This window comes from Arvicola amphibius, chromosome 1 (assembly GCF_903992535.2).
Source record: "Arvicola amphibius chromosome 1, mArvAmp1.2, whole genome shotgun sequence".
NCBI classification, from domain to species: domain Eukaryota; kingdom Metazoa; phylum Chordata; class Mammalia; order Rodentia; family Cricetidae; genus Arvicola; species Arvicola amphibius.
In genome coordinates this window covers 54920217-54939516 of record NC_052047.1, presented here as the reverse complement: position 1 = coordinate 54939516, position 19300 = coordinate 54920217, and the positions used below count along the sequence as shown (strand labels likewise).

Below are 19300 nucleotides of genomic sequence, written 5' to 3'. Positions count from 1 at the left end.
AACCCCCACCCCTGCTGTGGAATAATCATTCTGTGCACTCTGAGTATGTATTCTTCTCATTGGTTAATAAAAATCTGTCAAGGGAACTGGGCAGGAAGTTATGTAGGAAAGCCAAACTAAGTATAAAGGGAAGAAGGGAGGGGTGGAGTCAGAGAGACACCAGCCAGCTGCAGAGGGAGCAGGACATGATGGAGGACAGGTAAAATCATGATCCATGTGGCAAAATGTAGATTAATAGAAATGGATTAAGTTGTAAGAGCTAGCTAGCAATAAGTCTGAGCTATCAGCAATTATAAGTAATAAAAGCCTCAGTGTGGTAATTTGGAAGCAGCTGCTAGGATGGGAAAACTCCGCCTGCACAGCCCTGTCCCCCAGGTCTAATAGATAGTTGGAAATGGAGCTGGGATTGTTGCTGTGGCCTGTGTGCTCTGCTTGCCACTGGTTTCCATGTGTGGAGCACACCGGTGACTGGGAACTCCCAGATGGGCAGTGGGATATTTACCAAGCAGCAGAGGCTGCTGGGCTTGTGTCTGCTCATGTTCCTCTTGCAGCTCTTGTCTGGCTTCCCCCTCAAGCGCTTGGATGCTGTGACCGGAGGCCTTCAGGAGCTCCTCTGCAGCCTGTGGGCAGAAGCAGAAGGAATGAGACATGAAACAGGACACTTTTGTGACTTTTGTGGCTCACTAGACTGTGGTGCGCTAATGACCTGACCACATCACAGGCTTTGTGATGCCTTTTAGCAGATAAAGTTACAGGTTTCATTACAGTGGTTTGTTCATTACACTTTGCTGTTTTTTTTTCTTTCTTTTAATTTCTTGTCCTCTTATGAGCCAGGATCTCAGGTAGCTCGCCCTGGTCTAGATCATTTTGTAGCTGAGATGACCTTGAATCACTAATCTTCCTGCCTTCACCTTCCAAACAGATTACAGGCATGTGCCATCACACACCCTAATTGTGTGTAAAGTACATAAACAGCCCCCGATTCATTTTGTTCTGTTTTTCCCTCCCTGCTGCTTTCCTCACCCACACATGCTTCTGCTGGCCCCTGTCCTCCAAATAAGTTGTTCCCTTTTCAGATTTCATGCCACATGCTCTCCATTACCCCGTCTTATGTCCACTTTCTCCTCCCTTTAGACTGTTTCTTCCCTTCTTTCTACTTCCATATCCTACACTGTATGCCTGATAGAGAGCAGAAGGGATGGATGGGGCACTTCCATACTCTGTGTTATAATGACACATTTGTGTTTGATGGAACGGAAGCATGGATACACATGCTATTAACAGCTTAGCACATATACACTGTTAAAAGTTTGCTTGTTCTGAGTTCCTCCTCACCAGCTCAGAGGTAAAGTCAATACTAGGAAAAAAAAAAACTACACCCAGCATCTCAGGAAGTACTTGAGCCAAGATATCCACAGAATGAGAGAGAGTTCAAGGAACAATAACAGCACAAACACAGACACCACAGCTCTCAGAAATGTGGCTTGTCAACTGAGTGGACAGGCAAGACTGAGCTCTGGAACCACTGACTGTTTCCTGCCGCTGCCTCCTCCTCCCATGGGATCTGCTGACTGGAGATGAGACACAAGGCAGTTTTTAGGATGTTAGCCTGCTGCCTTCCTTGATTACTGGCTTTCTGAAGAAAGCGAGAATGAAAGATTCAAATTCAATTCTATCTGTGGTTACTGGCTTCTCGTAAGCGGTAACAGGAACACCAGCATTCTGGCAACTCTATAAGCTCAACATCTGGACTCCCTGACATGTCATTGACTCCTCTACAAGCACAACATCTGGACTCCGCCTGACATGTCATTGACTCCTCTACAAGCACAACATCTGGACTCTCCCTGACATGTCACTGACTCTACAAGCACATCTGGACTCCCCCTGACAAGGAATCACAACTGCTGCTGGGCTGGGGCTCTGGGTTCGGTTCCAGGATGAGAAACTCCAGAGTGGTAGCCAAGTACTTTTACCTGGGGACTTTCCCCTCCTCTGTTCCTGGCACTCTCTGGAGTTCTTGTCTAACAAATTGAATCGCTATATGTTTTGGCCTCAGTTTTAGCTCGTTCTGCTCTGTTCTGTTTTCATTCCTGATTTCATGCCTCTGATTGCAAAGTATCTTTCTGTCCCGTTCCATCTGGTTTATTTCAGAGCTCTGACTGTTAGAATGGGTAGCAAAGCCTCTGTTTCTGGCAACAGTTCCTTGGGGCTGTGTTCTCACAAGATGCTCTATGTTTTTTCATCTGTGGTAAGAAGGTTGCTGTTTTTGATCTCCCAAAGTTCAGAAGGAAGTATATGTCTTTTGTATCCCAAATTACAATTGTGGGGTTAATCTGTATATTTTATCTTCTGCCTTTGTATTGCTCACACAAGATGATTGTCCAAGAACACTAGAAGCTGTAATCATGGACAGCTCTTGATAGAAAGTAACATCCTGCACAGACAAAGAAAAGAAGTGCTTAAAGGAAATCATTTTACAAATCCATGAAGCCATGCTGTCTGCTTAGGACTTAAAAGGAAAAGGAACCTTATAGTTGAACAATATGTGGTGTTCTTAATTTGTTATATTATGCCCAAAGTGTAATTTGGATTAAACATTCTTTTAATAAATTGGTAAATAAAGCCTGGTGTGGTGGCATGCCTTTAATTCCTGCACACCAGAGGCAGAGCCAGGTGGGTCTCTGAGTTCCAGGACAGCCAGGGCTACACAGGGAAATCCTGTCTCCAAAAAACAAAACAAAATAAAAATAAGTTGATAAGTATGTTTTGTCTCATAATATTAAATAAGGAGATTAGGTAAAAAGTAATTAGTAAGAATGAGAGAAAGAAATTTAAGAGAAACCATAAACATCAGGATATATTTTGATAATAAAAGTTAAAAAGATAATTTTCTTGAAAAAAATCTTTTATATGGCCGAGTAAGGGTTTATCCTAAGAGAAAAAAGCAGAATATTTCCAAAATGGAAAAAGAAAGATGAAGACAAAACAAGAATGCTTAAGTATATCATAGAAGGTTCTAGTAAGTCATATAAGGTTTGATATATGTATGATGATTACAGGTTATTAAAATTAAGGACATGGATATAAAAATAAAATCCAACCCTCGCTTTAAACAATGGTATTTTCTTAAGACACAGGTCTGTTTTTAATAACATTCATAAAAACTGGCTTACAGAACAGATTTCGAGGCTCTGGAGATGGCTTTGTGACTAAGAGCACTGTCTTCTCTGCCAGAAGACTCAAGTTCAATTCCCAACACCCAGTTCACATGACTGTCTGTAATTCCAGTTCCAGAGTATCCCATGTTCTCTTCTGCCCATCATGGCCATAGGCACACACGTGGAATTCACACAGACCTTTGTGGTTCCTGTCATCCTTGGGCGCAGTGGATGGCTGACATGGCTCCTGTAATTTTAGGCAATTTCTGTCCATTGTGTACCTCATGCATGTGTGATTAATGTGTGTCTGAACTGTCTAATGTGCGAAAGTTTGCAGTTACAGTAAGATTAATGTATGCAAAGTGAACAATATGACCAGTGGAATTCTTTTGACATTTCTGCTTTTTTAAGATTAACGCCACTCAAACAAAACAAAACAAAACAAAACAAAAAAGCCCCCCCAAAACAAAAGAAACCCCAAGCCACCCAAACCTGCCATTTGGGTAGTCCTGTTTTTTGAAAGCCTGGCCTGCCTCTATTGGCCCTGAAAAAAAAGTATTTTGTTTATATATACATATATATATCATATATAGTATTATATATAATATATATGATGCACTTTACTTCGGAAAATAAGCCTATTTGTCTTTAACACCATTCCCTAAATATGTAAAAACTCTAAAAAAGTGTATGTTGTCAGTACTATAGTTCTATTATCATATCGAACCAAACATCCTAAATTTTGCTTTAAAAACAGGGTACAAATTACTATTTAATTTACCATTTAGGACTTTGGTGTAGTCCTTCTGTGTCATAATGCTAACTGTCACTGGTTCCTTTATGTGTTAAGAGACTTCTAAGATAGGAGAGAGCTTTACCATGTCAGTGTCCTCCAAACTAGGGTTGACAATGATGTTGAACTTTTCATGGGTTTTTAACTATTCTCTTTAAGCAAAGGTAGTTAAAAACGCTTTAATATTGTGCACTCTGATCAGTGTCTCCTATAATTTAATGGTTTTATAAATTGGCCAAATAAGATTACAACATTGACCAGCATGTCAATATATTCTTAAAGGTTCAATAGTGGCAAGTGGCACCTGATAGTCACTGTCTTAGTGTTCTATTGCTGTGATGAGACACCATGACCGTGGGAACTCTTATAAAGGAAAAACATTTAATTGGGGCTGACATACAGTTTCAGAGGCTTAGTCCATTATCATCATGGCAGGAAACATGGCTTCCCACCAAAGAAGTTTCTTTTAACAGCATATGGAGAGCATGACAGAAAACCACAACTGGAGCCGGGCGGTGGTGGCGCACGCCTTTAATCCCAGCACTCGGGAGGCAGAGGCAGAGGCAGGCAGATCTCTGAGTTCGAGGCCAGCCTGGTCTACAAGAGCTAGTTCCAGGACAGGCTCTACAAACTACAGGGAAACCCTGTCTCAAAAAACCAAAAAAAAGAAAAAAAGAAAACCACAACTGGACAGAATGCAGAGATAATGATTGGTGGGAAGGGCAGTCCAATGCCTACATCTTCAATATAACTCCTATCCCCAAGGCTCAGGAAACATCTGCAGAACAGGAGCTTCACTGACAAGGGGAGAACCTCTAGAAACTGAGCTCTTGACCATGTCCTAATCTAGGTACTCCAGCCCATAGCGTACTCTTCCCTGCATTTGGTAAAGAGGGAACTGAGGAGCAAAGGAGCTGAGTTACCTGTCTGAGCTCCCACACTTTGTTAAGTGGAAAGTTTGCTTTTAATTAGGATTTGATCCCTTGATCTTATATTTTTTGTCATGCTGGGGTTGAACCTTAGTCTTACCATATGCAAGGCCTGTTCTACCACTGAGCTATATTCCTAGCCTGACTTCTTTGGTCTCATTAGGGAACCACTCCCATACCAACTTGAGCCAGCCATGAAGACCTAAGATAACAGAAAAGGATGTGATGCTCGAGACTGGCCAGAAGGTAGCAGGTACAAGGTGCTGAAGTTGCTTGAACTGCCTGCTGCATTAAATGTCATGACCTGGCCATCATGCTGCATCTTCCTATACGCTCTGGAAGGTTTTTCCAGCTCAGCATCCTTTTCAGTTGGCTTTTCCCCTTTGTCTTAAGGTTACCTTGATAAGCTTGACTTGCTGGCATGCATCATACGCAGCACAACTGAAGACATGAAAACAAGATGCTTCTTTTCTTTGAGATAGGGTTTTGCTGTATAGTCCTGATGCTTTAGGTTCATAGTAATTCCCTCTTTCATCTTCCAGTGTACTAGATCACAAACATGTGCTACCATGATGCCTTGTATAAACTGTCCTTATGTAGGTAAAAGTATGCAAAAATAAGAAAAAGCAACCAGTTATGTAATAAATTAGACTCTGGCTGGCAAGCTACGAAATCTCTCTGAGATCTTTCTTCATGTGGAAAAGGGTACTAGAATAACAATGTCCCTGTGGTTGCTGCAGTCCATGGAAACAGTGGATGGAAGGCATTGTGCAGAACATCAGAGCCTATCAGGGACTGGGAGGGCAGATGCCCAGCAAACTGCCCACTTCGCAGGCTTACCATACCTTGAGCTCCTGGGCTTGGCTTTCTCAAGCATGCTCAGGGCTCACTGGTGGCCACCCTCAAACTGGGACTTGAAGTTCTGGCTGTGTTGCAGGCTCTCCTGGAGACCCTGCTGCAGTTTCTCCCTCCTCTGGTCTGACAGCTGCTTGAATGCCTCCAGGTCCTCCCTGTGGTCACTGGCATGATGTGGGATTCCCTTCTGTATGCTGTGAATACCATTGGTTAAGAAAGGACTTCTTTGGACCTATAGCAGGGCAGAACTTAGCTAGGTGGGGAAAACTAAACTGAATGCTAGTAGGAAGGAGGCAGAGTCAGAGACAGCCATGCCAAAACTTTGCTGGTAAGTCACTGCCACATGGTGATACACAGATTAATGGAAATGGGTTAAATTAATATGTAAGAGTTAGCCAATAAGAAGCTAGAGTTAATAGGCCAATCAGTGACTTAACTAATACAGTTTCTGTGTGTTTATTTTGGGAGTCTGGGCAGCTGGGAAATGAACAAGCAGCCTCCCTACTACAAATTGGCACTCCAATGTGTGCTAACTAAATCCATGTAAAACCTGAGAGAGCTTGAAAAGTAATTCTAGGCAAAAAAAAAAAAAAAAAAAAAAAAAGAACAGAGTTTAGCACAGTTTCTCGGTAGCTCAAAATTCTTTTCTAGATGGGCTCATGGTGAGCAAGGGCACTGCAGCTATTTTGAGAGGTACAGCAAAAATTGTGTGGCCTCTTTAAAAAAAAAAGCGGCAGCTTCCTGGTTCACTAGCACAAAGGGCTCTAACTTTCTCAGGAGGTCCAGCTATGGAGCATTTAAATGGGGTCTGTGAGCAGCATGTTACAAACTGCTTAATGGACCTGCTGCATACTTGGAACTGGGGCAGTGTGTGCAACTTCCAGAGGCATTACAGAGGCCTCCACCATGCTGGACTGGACAGAGCAAGCAGGCAGGGCCCTGTTGGCCCTAGCCACACCCTCTTAGCATAAAAAAGTGCTTCTGGTCAGAAAAGGATTACAGATACACAACTAGGACAGATTCAGACATAAAAGACCTCTAAATGGGTCACAGTGTGTTTAAAAAAATGTATGTAGGCTTGGGAGAGAGAAGATAAAGAGTATAGAGAGTCATAAAAGGAAGTAAATAGTTAAAAAAATAAGACAAAGTCTTTAAAGAGACAGAGTACAGACAGTCATAGATTAAAGGAGTAAGGATAATAAAATAAATATTAAATAATAGAGTAAAAATGATAAGTCTTGTAAATATGGAATATATGCAGAGAGTCTGGATTATGTATATTATTGTTTTTTTTTAATTTTTGACTGTGAAGGAGCTAAGTAACCAACATACATATTTTAAAGGTATCTTGTCTTCAAAATTTGGGTCTAAGAATAGGTTTCTTTGGAAAAGAAGTTCTTCTTTTGTTTCCACAGAGGATGACAACCTGTTGAATCCCTCCATACTAATATGGCTCAATGGACCAAGACTCCCTGAAAGGTCACCATGAACAACCCTAAAAATTACTTTGCCCAACAAGCAGCAGGAAGCAATTTGGAGAGAACTACATCCATATTCCGAAATATTGTCTATAAATGTTTGTTTACATTTAAAGGGGGATATGCTATAGAGGCTTGCATTGGTATGGATCTTGGTTTATTGATACAAATTTAAGGACAATTTTGTTATACTGTATATATGTATTTTTGGTCTTGATTAAGATATTGTGTTTGTGCAGCTCATTTAAAAATATAATATATAATTAAGAAATATGTTACTAGACAGTCAAGCCTGTAGACATGTTAGTTAGGTTTTCTAGATGTACAGAGATATATTTCAGATGGATAGTTATTCCTCAAACATCCTAAAGACTATCAGAACATGGCATTTAAAGTGTTTAAGAACTTAGGACTTTTCATGACAGTAAGACACGATTGCTCCAGGCAGCACCCATCTATTCCCGAGAGAATGTTGAGCACTGAAGACACTCCACTTGGCGCTTGTTTTCTTCTTGGCAAAACTGGCCTTTGAGCAAGGAACTGCCCATGCATCAACCACTGACAAAATTCATAATGTCCAACAGGACAAGCAGAATACAAGAAAACAAAAAACAAGAAAAACAGACTGTCAAATCTTGCCAAGCAGGTTAAGACAGTTTTGAAAAATTTCCTGCCTCTGAAAATGATCTGTCAGTTACTCTAGGCCTTAGCCAAAGCTGGTCGTTCAAATGTCGCAAATGAGACTTTGGGTGATTGCCCAGGGAGCCAGTTGTCTCTGTCATTTTTTCACATTTTGAAAGTTGCTTGATTGTACTCCCTGCTTACTCAAGAAATATTATTTCCCTTCTCGGGTGTTCGATGGGGTTGAAGACTAGATAGTTGTAGTTACTTTCCTCTCATGACTTGGCCAAGTTATTTATAATATAAGACTTAAACTCCTTAGGATAGGATAATTATTGAAACATTACATGTTTCTTGCTTGATATTGTTTAGGCTGGTTGTAATTCTAATTTTTATACCTGATATTTGTTATTATTGTATATAATTTTGTATTAGGCTTAGAACTCTCTTATTTAAACAAAAGGGGGAGGTGCTGTAGGAATTCCTACAGCCCGTAGCCTTTAAGTTACCTGCCCACTTGGGCGTGGCCTCTTATACTATAAATGCTGACACAATGGGTGTGCTCCCTCTCTCTTCTGGCTGCTGGATTCGGTGCTGCTCCTCGTTTGTGCTGAGGACTGTGATCTGTGAGTCTACCCCTAAATAAATAACCCTTCATTATACTCAGTCCTGAGCTAGTGTGGGATTTCTTTATAGCATCCACCTTCGCTGGCACATTGCTTCAGAGCCCGCTACAGCTGGGAGACCTGCTGAGACAGACATGCAGCCTCAGGTCAGGTCCCTCTGAGCCCTAAGACTATTGTCCTTAAAGTCAGCTTTTCCAGGGCCACCTCATCTTTGCTGAACATTCATCTTTGGAAGAGCCGAGGAGCAAGGGAGATTGTAAGCCTTCAGACACTTTGGCAGTAAGTGCTTCACAAGACTCCTCAGGGAGTGTTGGGAAAGAGCAGATTGTGGGCTGAAACATGAACCTTCCCAGAGAAATGGAAACCTTGCAGAGGTCCACAGGGCAGCCTCTCACACCTCAGATCTCACTCCTTACTAAGGCTTTTCTTCCTGAAACTCTTCTAATGTACTGTGTTTAGTATTTAGCACCTCTTCTGTAATGTAGAAAATACAGTTGTCTCTCTGTAGCTGCAGAGGAACAGGGTAGTGTCTGTCTGTCTGTCTCTCTCTCTCTCTCTCTCACACACACACACACACACCTTAATGTATTAAAGCCTTCCTGCATTACTTATAATACCAAATGCTATATTTACAGTCATCAAGCTGCTTTGTTTAGGAAAATTATGACAATAAAAAGGTATACACACATTCAGTACAGATAGACTTTTCACCAAACATTTTCAACCTGAAGTTGGCTGAATCTACAGATACAGAAACCAATGACACAGACTGTTTATACAGTCTGCTTGGCCTTTGATGCATATGTACATACCTCCTGTATACAAAATACAAGGACTTTTGTCTGATTTCTTCATTGATAGATCCCTGTGACTCAGCATGGGTGCTCATGAGCACTGGAAGTTGTTGTTTTTTATTTCAAACCACCACAATTCCCTATCTTGGTGACTGAATAATTCTGCAGCGAGGAATGCACACATTTTGTTGATGTGCTGTTTTTCCATCTTTTGGAATCTCGCTCAATAGTGAGGTTTCTGGATCGTATAGTCATTCTATTTAAAATTTTTGTGGGCTGGAGAGATAGCTCAGCAGTCAAGAGCACTGGTTGCCCTCCAGGCACTCAGGCTTGATTCCCAGCACTCAAATGATTGTGCACAGCCATCTATATTTCCAGTCCCAGAGGATCTGACTTTCTCTTCTGACCTCTGTGGGTACTGCATACACATAGTGCACAGAGGAAATTCATGCAGGCAAAACGCTCATACACATAAAACAAATATTAAAAGATTTTAAAAATTTTTATTATTTTTAAATTTATTTTTATTTTATGTGTATGGTCAATTCCCCTGAATATATGTATGTGCACCATATATGTAGTGTTTGAGGAGTCCAGAAGAAGGCACTGGATCCCCTAGTTATAGGCTGTTGTTAGTCATATGGGTGCTGGCAATCAAACCAGTGTCTTCTTGAATAATAACCAACATCCTTGACAGCTGAGCCATCTTACAATCCTCTATTTAAAAAGATTTATTTATTTTTATTTATGTGCATGTTTAACACTGGAAGTTTCTAATGAATAAGCAAAACCAAGAAGTCTGCTTTGCCCTGGACCTATAACACCCTCCCCAGATGGAAACTGGCCCTGTGTGCTTTCCAAGGCTGCCTGTAGGAGGAGGCACAGTTGCACTCTGGGATGGGTGAGGCATATCCTATCCAGAGCTGTCCTACCTGGGTTTCTAGTTTGACATTTTGGCTTTGCCAGTCCTCTGGTTGATGTCCAATCTCCACTGCCTTCTCCTTCAGCGCAGAGCCCTGGGGAGGTTGTAGGTCACTTCCTTCCTTGAGAGGCTCTCCAATCCTTTGAAGAAATGAACAATATAATGATTAGATGTTGTAGGTGTTTCAACTGCTCCTATAATGGAGGAGGGAGCTTCTAGAGAAGTAAAAAGCAACCTAATTTGAGTTTTAAGTTTTACTGTACAAGTTTCTATAGGAACTACCTGATCTTAGCGAATGCTTAACAAATAAGAGACTGTGAGCTTAGAGTTCTTCTGAGGGAGCCGAAAAGCTCCAAAAATAGGTCTCTATATCTAAGTTTCATAATTTTTCTTATATATGGAAAAAAGAAAAAACAAACCTTTTTTGTCCAGCTTTTCACACTTCCCAAGCATACTCATAATTTTTACTGGCTATCCCAGGTGTAAACCGGGAGGTGATAATTATTAGGCTTCTCCCTATTGAAAAGCTGGTCAAAAGCTCAAATAGAGAAGAAGTATCTTAGAAAAGATGCTGACAAATGTCTTTCAGAGAGATATTTTCCCACTCTGAACTCTGGAGCTTGCTGAGAATGAAAATGCTTAAATTGGGATGCTAAGTGTTTGCCTTGTTGAACAGCGTGAAGGGATGTCACACGGAGGCCTTCAATTTCTCATGGCAAGAACATTAGACCAGGGGAACAGAGGTCATGGGTAAAATCCCCTGTGGAGAAGGGCATGAGGCCAGGGCTTCTTCTTTGCAGAGAAAAGAAGGTCCAGACACACAGCCATAAGATATGTATGTACTGGGCTGAAGAGGTTGCTCAGTTGTTAGGAGCACCTGCTATTCTTGCAGAGGACCTGGTTTTAGTTTCCAGCACCCACTTGGTGGCTCACCAATGTCTACAACTCCAGTTTTATGAAAACTGACATCCTATACTGGCTTCTACAGGTATGCATACATGCATGCAGGCTAATACTCATAAATATAAAATAATTTTTTATTTTTAAAAGATATGCATGTATAAAAATACAGTAATTAAACCCATCATACTGTCATGTAACCATGACAACAATATGCCCTAATTAGAGGATTACTTCATCAGCCTGGGTCCCAGCATAAAGAGGCGTGAATAAGAAACTAGTAAGGCAGAGCCCTAACACCTCATCCTCAGCTAGGGGCCAAAGCTATATGAACCCATCAAAGCATGGCCAAGCCAAGCACAAACGTAGCTCACCATGAGGCAAACACCACCTATCTTGAGGGTGGCTGATAAAGTAGCAGCAGTCATACAGGTGGAATACATGGGGGTTTCCTCTGGCAACAGAGCTCCCCTTTCTTTCCCGACAATAGAAGAAAAGTCTGTAACCCATCTAGGCTTGACTCTTGGGCAGAATTATTAATCACTTTGAGCTTCATGTTCTTTATAAAGTGCTCTCTATGTTGGCGCAAAAGTTAAATAAGGCAGTTTATGGAGAGCCATAGCAGTGTCGAAGAACGTGTAAGATGTAACTGTTCTCTCTCTCTCTCTGAGCATAAGGTTAAGTCAGCCGTAAGTACTCAAGGACAGAAGGGATGAACAAGCAAACCCTCCAGTCTGAGTTTTCATGCTTGGCACATGCAGAAGGCTGCCCAGTGCCCGTACCTTTCTTCTTCATCGCTGCTGCTTCCTTCTTCCGCCGTCGGCTTCTCCGCGCCCTCTTCTCTGGGCAGTGCCAGAGAAGGATCCTGTTGCTTCGAGCATGGATCCTAAGGCACGAACAATGACAAGATGAGACTAACAGAAGTTCCTGGATTTCACCTGGCTTGTTACAACCAGAAATCAGGGGAGAAAGGGCCTACAGAGACCCACTGGACGCCTCTCTGGCAGATGTAAGGTTGGGATGGTGAAGTACCTAGAACAAAGCCAGGTGTGTGGTTAGTGTGGGTTCTGACCCTTGTGTCATTCCTGATTTGCAGTAGGCAAGGTAATCCACACAGTTGTAAAACAAATCCAAGAAAGAGTATCTTGAATTCCCATCATCAGTGAATTCTGCAATGGGATATGCAATGGAGCCTTCCCACGCTAGATAGACCTGAACTTTTTATCACCTTATAAGACAGTCCCGCCGGGCGGTGGTGGCGCACGCCTTTAATCCCAGCACTCGGGAGGCAGAGGCAGGCGGATCTCTGAGTTCGAGGCCAGCCTGGTCTACAAGAGCTAGTTCCAGGACAGGCTCTAAAGCTACAGAGAAACCCTGTTTCGAAAAACCAAAAAAAAAAAAAAAAAAAGACAGTCCCAAGTATGCCGCACAGATGGTCCTTGCTGAGCCTGACCCAGGGAGGCAGAGGGAAGGTCAGAGGGCAGTTCTGGAAGTCAGTCAGTGGTCAGTAAAGGTAACTGTAGTCATCATTATTGCTATACTCGTACCCTAGACTGTAGCATGTTCCCTCTCACTATGCAAGTAAGGAAACATGGAACCTGACAAATGACAGATGGGAAGAGTGAAGAAATGATTCCTAGCAGTGAGGCCTCAGAGTGTTTAACAAGTTGCATTTGTTCATGTTATCCCTCTCTCCTTTTCATAGAAATGTAAGAGGGCAAAGATTCTTTTCCTTTCTCTGTTTATCATGAAAACTGCAGCCCCTGAAAAAGCAGAGGGATAAGATAGGCAGGAACAGATCTATTCTCGACTTTCAGCAAATGGTGTTAAGTTGCAACCTGATCTTTCCCCCCCACGAGCTAGTTGCATGGCCTTGAGTCAGGGTCCTTCTTTTTCGAACGTATTTCTTCTTATTTTTTAATGTAGACAGATGGGTTGGCTTGCATCTGTGTTTTTCAAACTGTTCTTGAGATCCTAGATGTAAGGAGCTTGACTAGCAAGAAGCAGTGTGAGCTGGAAGGCTGGTCCTAGGGCTCCCATGCCCAGCCTGACCTGGAATGAAACACCTTCTGCGTTTTCATGTACTGTAACGTCTATTAAAGTTTACCATCTAAGGTAATGTTCACTTTTACGAGGAAAAGACACTGTCAGTTCTCAAGGCGTAGCTAACTGAATAGCCCAGAAGACTTTGAGATAACCAACTGTATTGACTGATTTTCTATAATCAACAACACAAGCTAGAGTCATCAGAGAGGAAGGAGCTTCAGTTGAGGAAATGCCTCCAGGAAATCCAGCTGTAAAGCATTTTCTTAGTGATCAATGTGGGAGGGTCCAGCTCATGGTGGGTGGTGCTGTCCCTGTGCTTGTGGTCCTGAGTTCTATAAGAAAGCAGGGTGAACAAGCCATGGGGAGCAAATCAGTAAGCAGCATCCTCCGTGGCCTCTGCATCAGCTCCTGCCTCCAGAATCCTGCCCTGTTTAAGTTCCTGTCCTGCCTTCCTTCAGTGATGACCAGCAATGTGGAAATGCAAGCTGAATAAACCCTTTCCTCCCCAACTTGCTTTTTGGTCCTGGCATTTCATCGCAGCAATAGAAACCCTAACTAAAACACCTTCTCCCTGCTTCTTTCATGCAAGAGTTTGCCTATTGCCAGGCAAAACCCACGTGTGCCGTTTGTTCGTGCAGGCCAGTGAACTGCAATTCTGTCCTGCGCTTTCTCTTTCCCACTTTGCACTGCTGCCCTTTCCCAGGCTGCTAAGGCCCCCTTTCTGCCCCAAACTTTAGTCCTTGGACTTCATTATTGTTTGTTGCCTTAGAGTCTCATCTAGTCCCGATGCATTAAATGTCACATGGACATGAACGCCGTAGAAAAGCAAAGAGTGTATCACTCCACTTATTAGGGAAATAAAACATGGTCAAGTTGGCAGACAGTGGAAAAATGATTTCCCAGGGCTGTGGTGGTGAGCTAGAAGCAGAGAACTCCATTCAGGCAGGATGACTGTCACCTGGAGATCTGTTCACTATACAAGATAGTAGCTATAGTCAGCCGTCGTGTACAGTGCATGACAAGTATTCTTACTATAAAAAACAGACCAACCTGAGAGATGAAGGTTGCTTAGTTTCCTCATTGAACATGGAAGTAAACTCAGTAGTTCTTTCTGTTTCTATTCCTTTGTGTCCATTTTCCTGAACACAAGAGACAGACGTACCTGCTATTTGGGTGTGGTTTGCCCCTAAGAGTTGCTGTGTTGGGAGATTGTCCACAGTTAGGGGCATAGAAACTTACGGAACCTAGGGAGAAGTTCTAGACCACTGAGATCCTACTCTCAGAAAGGAATGTTGGTCTCATGAAGCGAGTTTTGGAAAGAGCACATTGTTACACAGGCCCCAAACTGTGTTTCTCTCTCAAATCCTGCTTCATGGGGAAGCTCTTGTTTCTGCACATGCCTAGGCCCTCTGTCATAGACTCTTACCAGGGCTGGTCACACTCCAAAACTGGGGCTAGATAAAACTCTTTACAAGGCCATAAAGACGCCTAAGGTATCCATTGTAGTAACGCAACAAGACAAGCAGAATTTTTCTCAGAGAAAGAAAAGATCATGCTTCTAACACCAGTGATTTAAAAAAAAAAGACCCCAGAGTTCTTCTGAAACAAAGGTTTCTTTTAGGAGTTTTCTAATTTAACCTTTTAATTATTGGGACTAGAGAATGGCACCCTCTCTTCCATTCATTCAACCTTTGTGGGAACCCACAGAAGTGGATCTGTTCCACCTTGACTAAAGGTCAGAAAGTTCGGGCCTATTCTTGCTCCTTCAAGGCTATTGACAAGAGGTTTGACGACAAGTGTGAGTACTAACAAAGATGTCTTGACCTAGGGTGTGGTTACTTGGTATTTTGGGTATTAAGATAGTAATTACTTGTTCCTTGTAACACGAAATAAAAGGTCTTTTGTTTTCTTTCCTTCTTTTGGATTGGGGTATTTAAAGACCGTAAGAAATAAACACTGGGTGGATTCAGTATTCACTGGGTTGCCCTCCCAGCTCTATTCTGTATCTCTGTCTTTTTCTTTTGTATGTGCTTAAAATTTCTAACCCACACGCTCCTACCCTAGAACATGTGAACCCCACTGAGGCTGGACCCTGACAGGTGTTGCCTCACTGTGGGGCCCTGACAAATCGTGTGTCAGGTAAAAGTTTACATGAAAGGTGTTGAACATCAGCCATTTTAGGTACATTAGGTGCTGGAAGAATAACTAAGAAGACACAATTTCTATTCCCACAAACATATGGTCCCCATGGGGAAGTGACACATAGCTTGAGAATTCCAACAAACCACGAGAAATCCTCTCTCACCTGACCTTATGTACCTGGTGTTTTAAGTCAAACACATCATTCAGAGTTGCTGGGGGTGGATTTGGGAGGTGATTCGGTTGAGAAGAGCACAGTCTGCTCTTTCAGAGGACCCAGGCTTGATTCCGAGCACCCACGTGGTGGCTCACAACCATTTGTTGCTCCATTTCCAGGGACTCTGACGCTCTCCTCTGGACTCTGCAGGCGCCAGGTACACATGTTGTGTACAGACATACAAACACTCACATACATAAACATCAAACCATTTTTTTTAAAAGGTGCAAGGATAGCGTGTGAATATTATGCAAACGAACTTCATTGTGGAGAGCAATCAGGGGAGGCTGAATGAGCACTCCCAGCCTGGGGACACCATTAGAATATTACGCATCTCTGAGCTCCAGCTGGAGTACAACTGTTTCTGCTTCCCACTTTTCTGAACTCCAGCCAGAAGAGACTCTCACTGTTCTGTAGTTGTTGTGAGCTTGTCTTACTAGCAAGCACCCCCGCAGCAGGATACTGCTGGATTCTGGGACTGAGGGTATCATATGTTACTTGCCCCTGAATCTCTCTTAGGCTCTCCATTGGGTTCTCAGGTTTAGCCCAGGGCTTTCTCCACTGCTACAGGGACCAGAATATAAATAGTGCACACAGCAAAATAAACAACTCTGCCTCTCCACCGAAATAGCCACCAAAGAGCTTCGTCCCAAGCAAGGGTGGTTATTTTAAAATCTTTCAGTTACTTAACCTCATCTAGAGGTTTTCTTTTTCTTTTCTTATTTTTTTTTCTATTTTAAAAGAAAAACCCACTCCCAGGAAATCTCCTGGACAGGAACATTCAAGGTCATTTTAAATTTCAGTTGACAATCTTTCCAAGGTAGCACTGTGTTCATCTTAAAATAGAGGCCCTAATGTAATGGTATTTTGCTGAAATGATCATAATAGATACTGTAAAGTCACCTTACATTTGTAGAATGTTTAATGGTTTCAAGAAAGGCTATCATCTGGTTTCTTCTGTCTATTACCACAAGTCTCGGGGGGTATGGAGGGAAGGGTTATTGTTGCCATTTCTGTAAAAGAAGTAACATAGGGCCTCAGTTTTCTATGCATAATATGAAGAGAATACTAACATGTGCCTGCAGATTGCTGTAGGGCCTCTGGACACCAAGTCAGGGCTCTCTCGCTTTCTCTGTGTTTACTGTCATGATATATGTGGGAACTGATCTTGCAGTGATGTTTCACACTTGTCTGAAGTCACAAGCAGGCCTGAGATACAGCAGGCAGAACCTGTACCTCAGTCCCAGATGGGAGCTGCTGACCTGCTCATGTTGTCTTCTCAGGTTCCAGAGATTCTCCGCTGATGCCAGGAATCTCTCCAACAGGTGAAATCATCTCGCCTTGTTCCCAATGAGATGGGACTAGCCCCTCAGCTAACACCAGAAGGACAGTGCCAGCCCCTCATAGCCTGAGGGCACTTGAGACATCACAGCTGCTTTCCTCTTGGTAGCTCATGGCTTAAATTCATATAACCTTTCAGGTATGTTTCCAGCAAGTCACACAGGGCTTCCCATGAACAAAAGATGCTCCTCAGGCTTATGGTACCGCTTTCTCCCTTCCCACAGCCCTTGAGAATCTCATCTTGTGCTTTCTCCTGGAATAACCCTTTCTGGTGAGATCATGCCATGTCAGCACATGTCAACAGATGCTGTTCTTTTCTGGGCCCCCCAAGAGAGTTCCCTCTCCTAAGGGCTGTACGCCAGCTTTTCTGATACTGCTGTCGCATTCCTCACACCATGGTATTCTCTAAGCAGATATTTGTTTTCTCCCATTTGAATTTGAGCCCCCCTGAGAACAAAACCCTGCCTCATTTGGGTAGGCATCCAGCTTCAAGTCTTGTACAGTGACGATGCCCACACTCTCTTGGGGACTGAATGACCTCACTAACAGCTGTCACAGCTGCTCTCTTTTCCTTCGGTAGAGAACTGAGGCAGGGGCTGCTATAAAAATCTCTTCTTTTTGTCCCTAGTATGGTATCGTGGTATCAAGAGTCTTCCAGAATAATGTTTCTTTTCAAAACTACTAAGACTAGATTGGCTTTGTGAAAACCAGTAAATGACACTATAGGCCTAAGAGGATCACAATACTGGATATGAGGAATAAGAAAAAAGATTCAGCTGGACCTTTGCTAACTTTGGTGAGGACACACCCCAGAGCCACACCCAGGCCTGAACAAGGACAAAGATTTAGTCAGACCCTATCTAACTTTGGAGGGGACGTACCCCAGAGCCACACCCAGGCCTGGCAGCCCTCTCTGCATGCTTAGGGCGTGGAAACTCTGCTCTCAATTAACAGTGTTATTTTTACCACTCTTGACTCACTAAGCTACTTTGGCAGGACAACCAACAGCCTAAGTTTAAAACTAAAAACCTAAGTTTAAATGTATAGACCCCGTCCAGCAAGCACATCATGGGGGAGGCTGGCATTTAGCAGTCTGCTTTGGTATTCATGCCACCATCAGAACAGCTCCTCTAAGGCTCCTTTGAGCAACTTGTCCCTATATCATTCATGTTGTTGTAGGTTGGGCTGTACGACAGCATGCTGTTGTGATGTTATGCACATGAAATCTAGACCTTGGCAAAGCTTCTCGCTGGGCTGTCATGCAAATATTTGAACTAAATTCCCAAACTCCGACTGGCAATGTTCTGAAGGTGCTAGAAATCATCATATTGACAAGGTGTGTTGATAAAGACGCTGGTAGTTGTAGTGTGCACTGGACCAGCATCACTGGGAAAGTGCAGGGAGCTATCTATCAAAGTCAGACATTATCTTGAGAATGAGTACGTTCTACAGCATGAAGAATTATTCACGTATGTTAAGTGCTGTTTCCAGTACTGCACATATGCTGTCACAAACCCTTCTGAGGTAGATGGTAACAATAGCCTCATTTTATAGGTGGGAAAGTTAAAGTAAACCTTGACAAATGTCTGTCCAGGATTATCCAGTCAGTAAGAACTCAGGCAGCTGGTTGTGGATGAGCTTGTTTATCTACTGCATATACCATGTCTTATATCCTCTATAGTGCCACTGAAAAGTGTTTTTACAGCCCAGATCCATCAGAGGAGAAGGCTTGAACATATTGTAGCTTCTTGCATAAAGAAGAACTAAAACAGTTGCTATCAAAACATGAAGCTGTAACTGGAGCGTACTGATGTGTTTTTAACACTCAAGCATATGAAGTTAAAAATAAAGCCGACAAAGATCCATCCCCCAGCCTCATCTCTAGCCCTGCAACAGGACACCAGCTGCAGTCTTCCCCTCCCCCAGTCTACTGTGGATCCCACAGATCATCCCTCTAACCCTCCTCCCCCAACTTGTCCCATATCCCAGTCTCCAACTCCAGCAGGCCCCCCTGCTTAACCACAGGCTACACCTGTTAGAAAACCAGGACCTTCTCCTTCCTCTCTGCTCATCTAGACTTAATCCCCAAATCTCATTCCTCAGTTCTGTGGGAAAACACCCGGGGCAACAAAGAGAATTACAGACCAATTACTCTTATCAGCGTAGATGAAAAAAAAATAATAATGAAATACTGACAAGCTGAATCCAAGAACACATCATAAAGGTCATCCACCATGATCAAGCAGGCTTCATCCCAGAGATGCAAGGATGGTTTAATATATGAAAATCAGTAAATCCATCATCTAAACAAACTGAAAGGAAGAGACCACATGATCCAGTTCATTAGACAGGGTCTTTTACAACATCCAATACCCCTTCATGATAAAAGTCCTGGAAAGATTAGGGATACAAGGGACATACCTAACCATAATAAAGGCAATCTATAGCAATTCTATAGACAACATCAAATTAAATGAA

General features: G+C 42.7%; 1 protein-coding gene across 1 annotated transcript in view; it reads right to left on the bottom strand.

The window, feature by feature from the left end:
• Fam184b (family with sequence similarity 184 member B) overlaps positions 1–19300 on the bottom strand; it is a 95478-nt gene that overhangs the window by 13129 nt on the left and 63049 nt on the right. Inside the window, exons 7-13 of the mRNA XM_042054866.1 lie at positions 11862–11965; positions 10190–10319; positions 5774–5925; positions 5282–5429; positions 2372–2437; positions 1493–1636; positions 503–620 (exon numbers count right to left, since the gene is read on the bottom strand). Of these exons, the coding sequence (XP_041910800.1) occupies positions 503–620; positions 1493–1636; positions 2372–2437; positions 5282–5429; positions 5774–5925; positions 10190–10319; positions 11862–11965 (862 nt within the window). The remainder of the gene's footprint in view (positions 1–502; positions 621–1492; positions 1637–2371; positions 2438–5281; positions 5430–5773; positions 5926–10189; positions 10320–11861; positions 11966–19300) is intronic.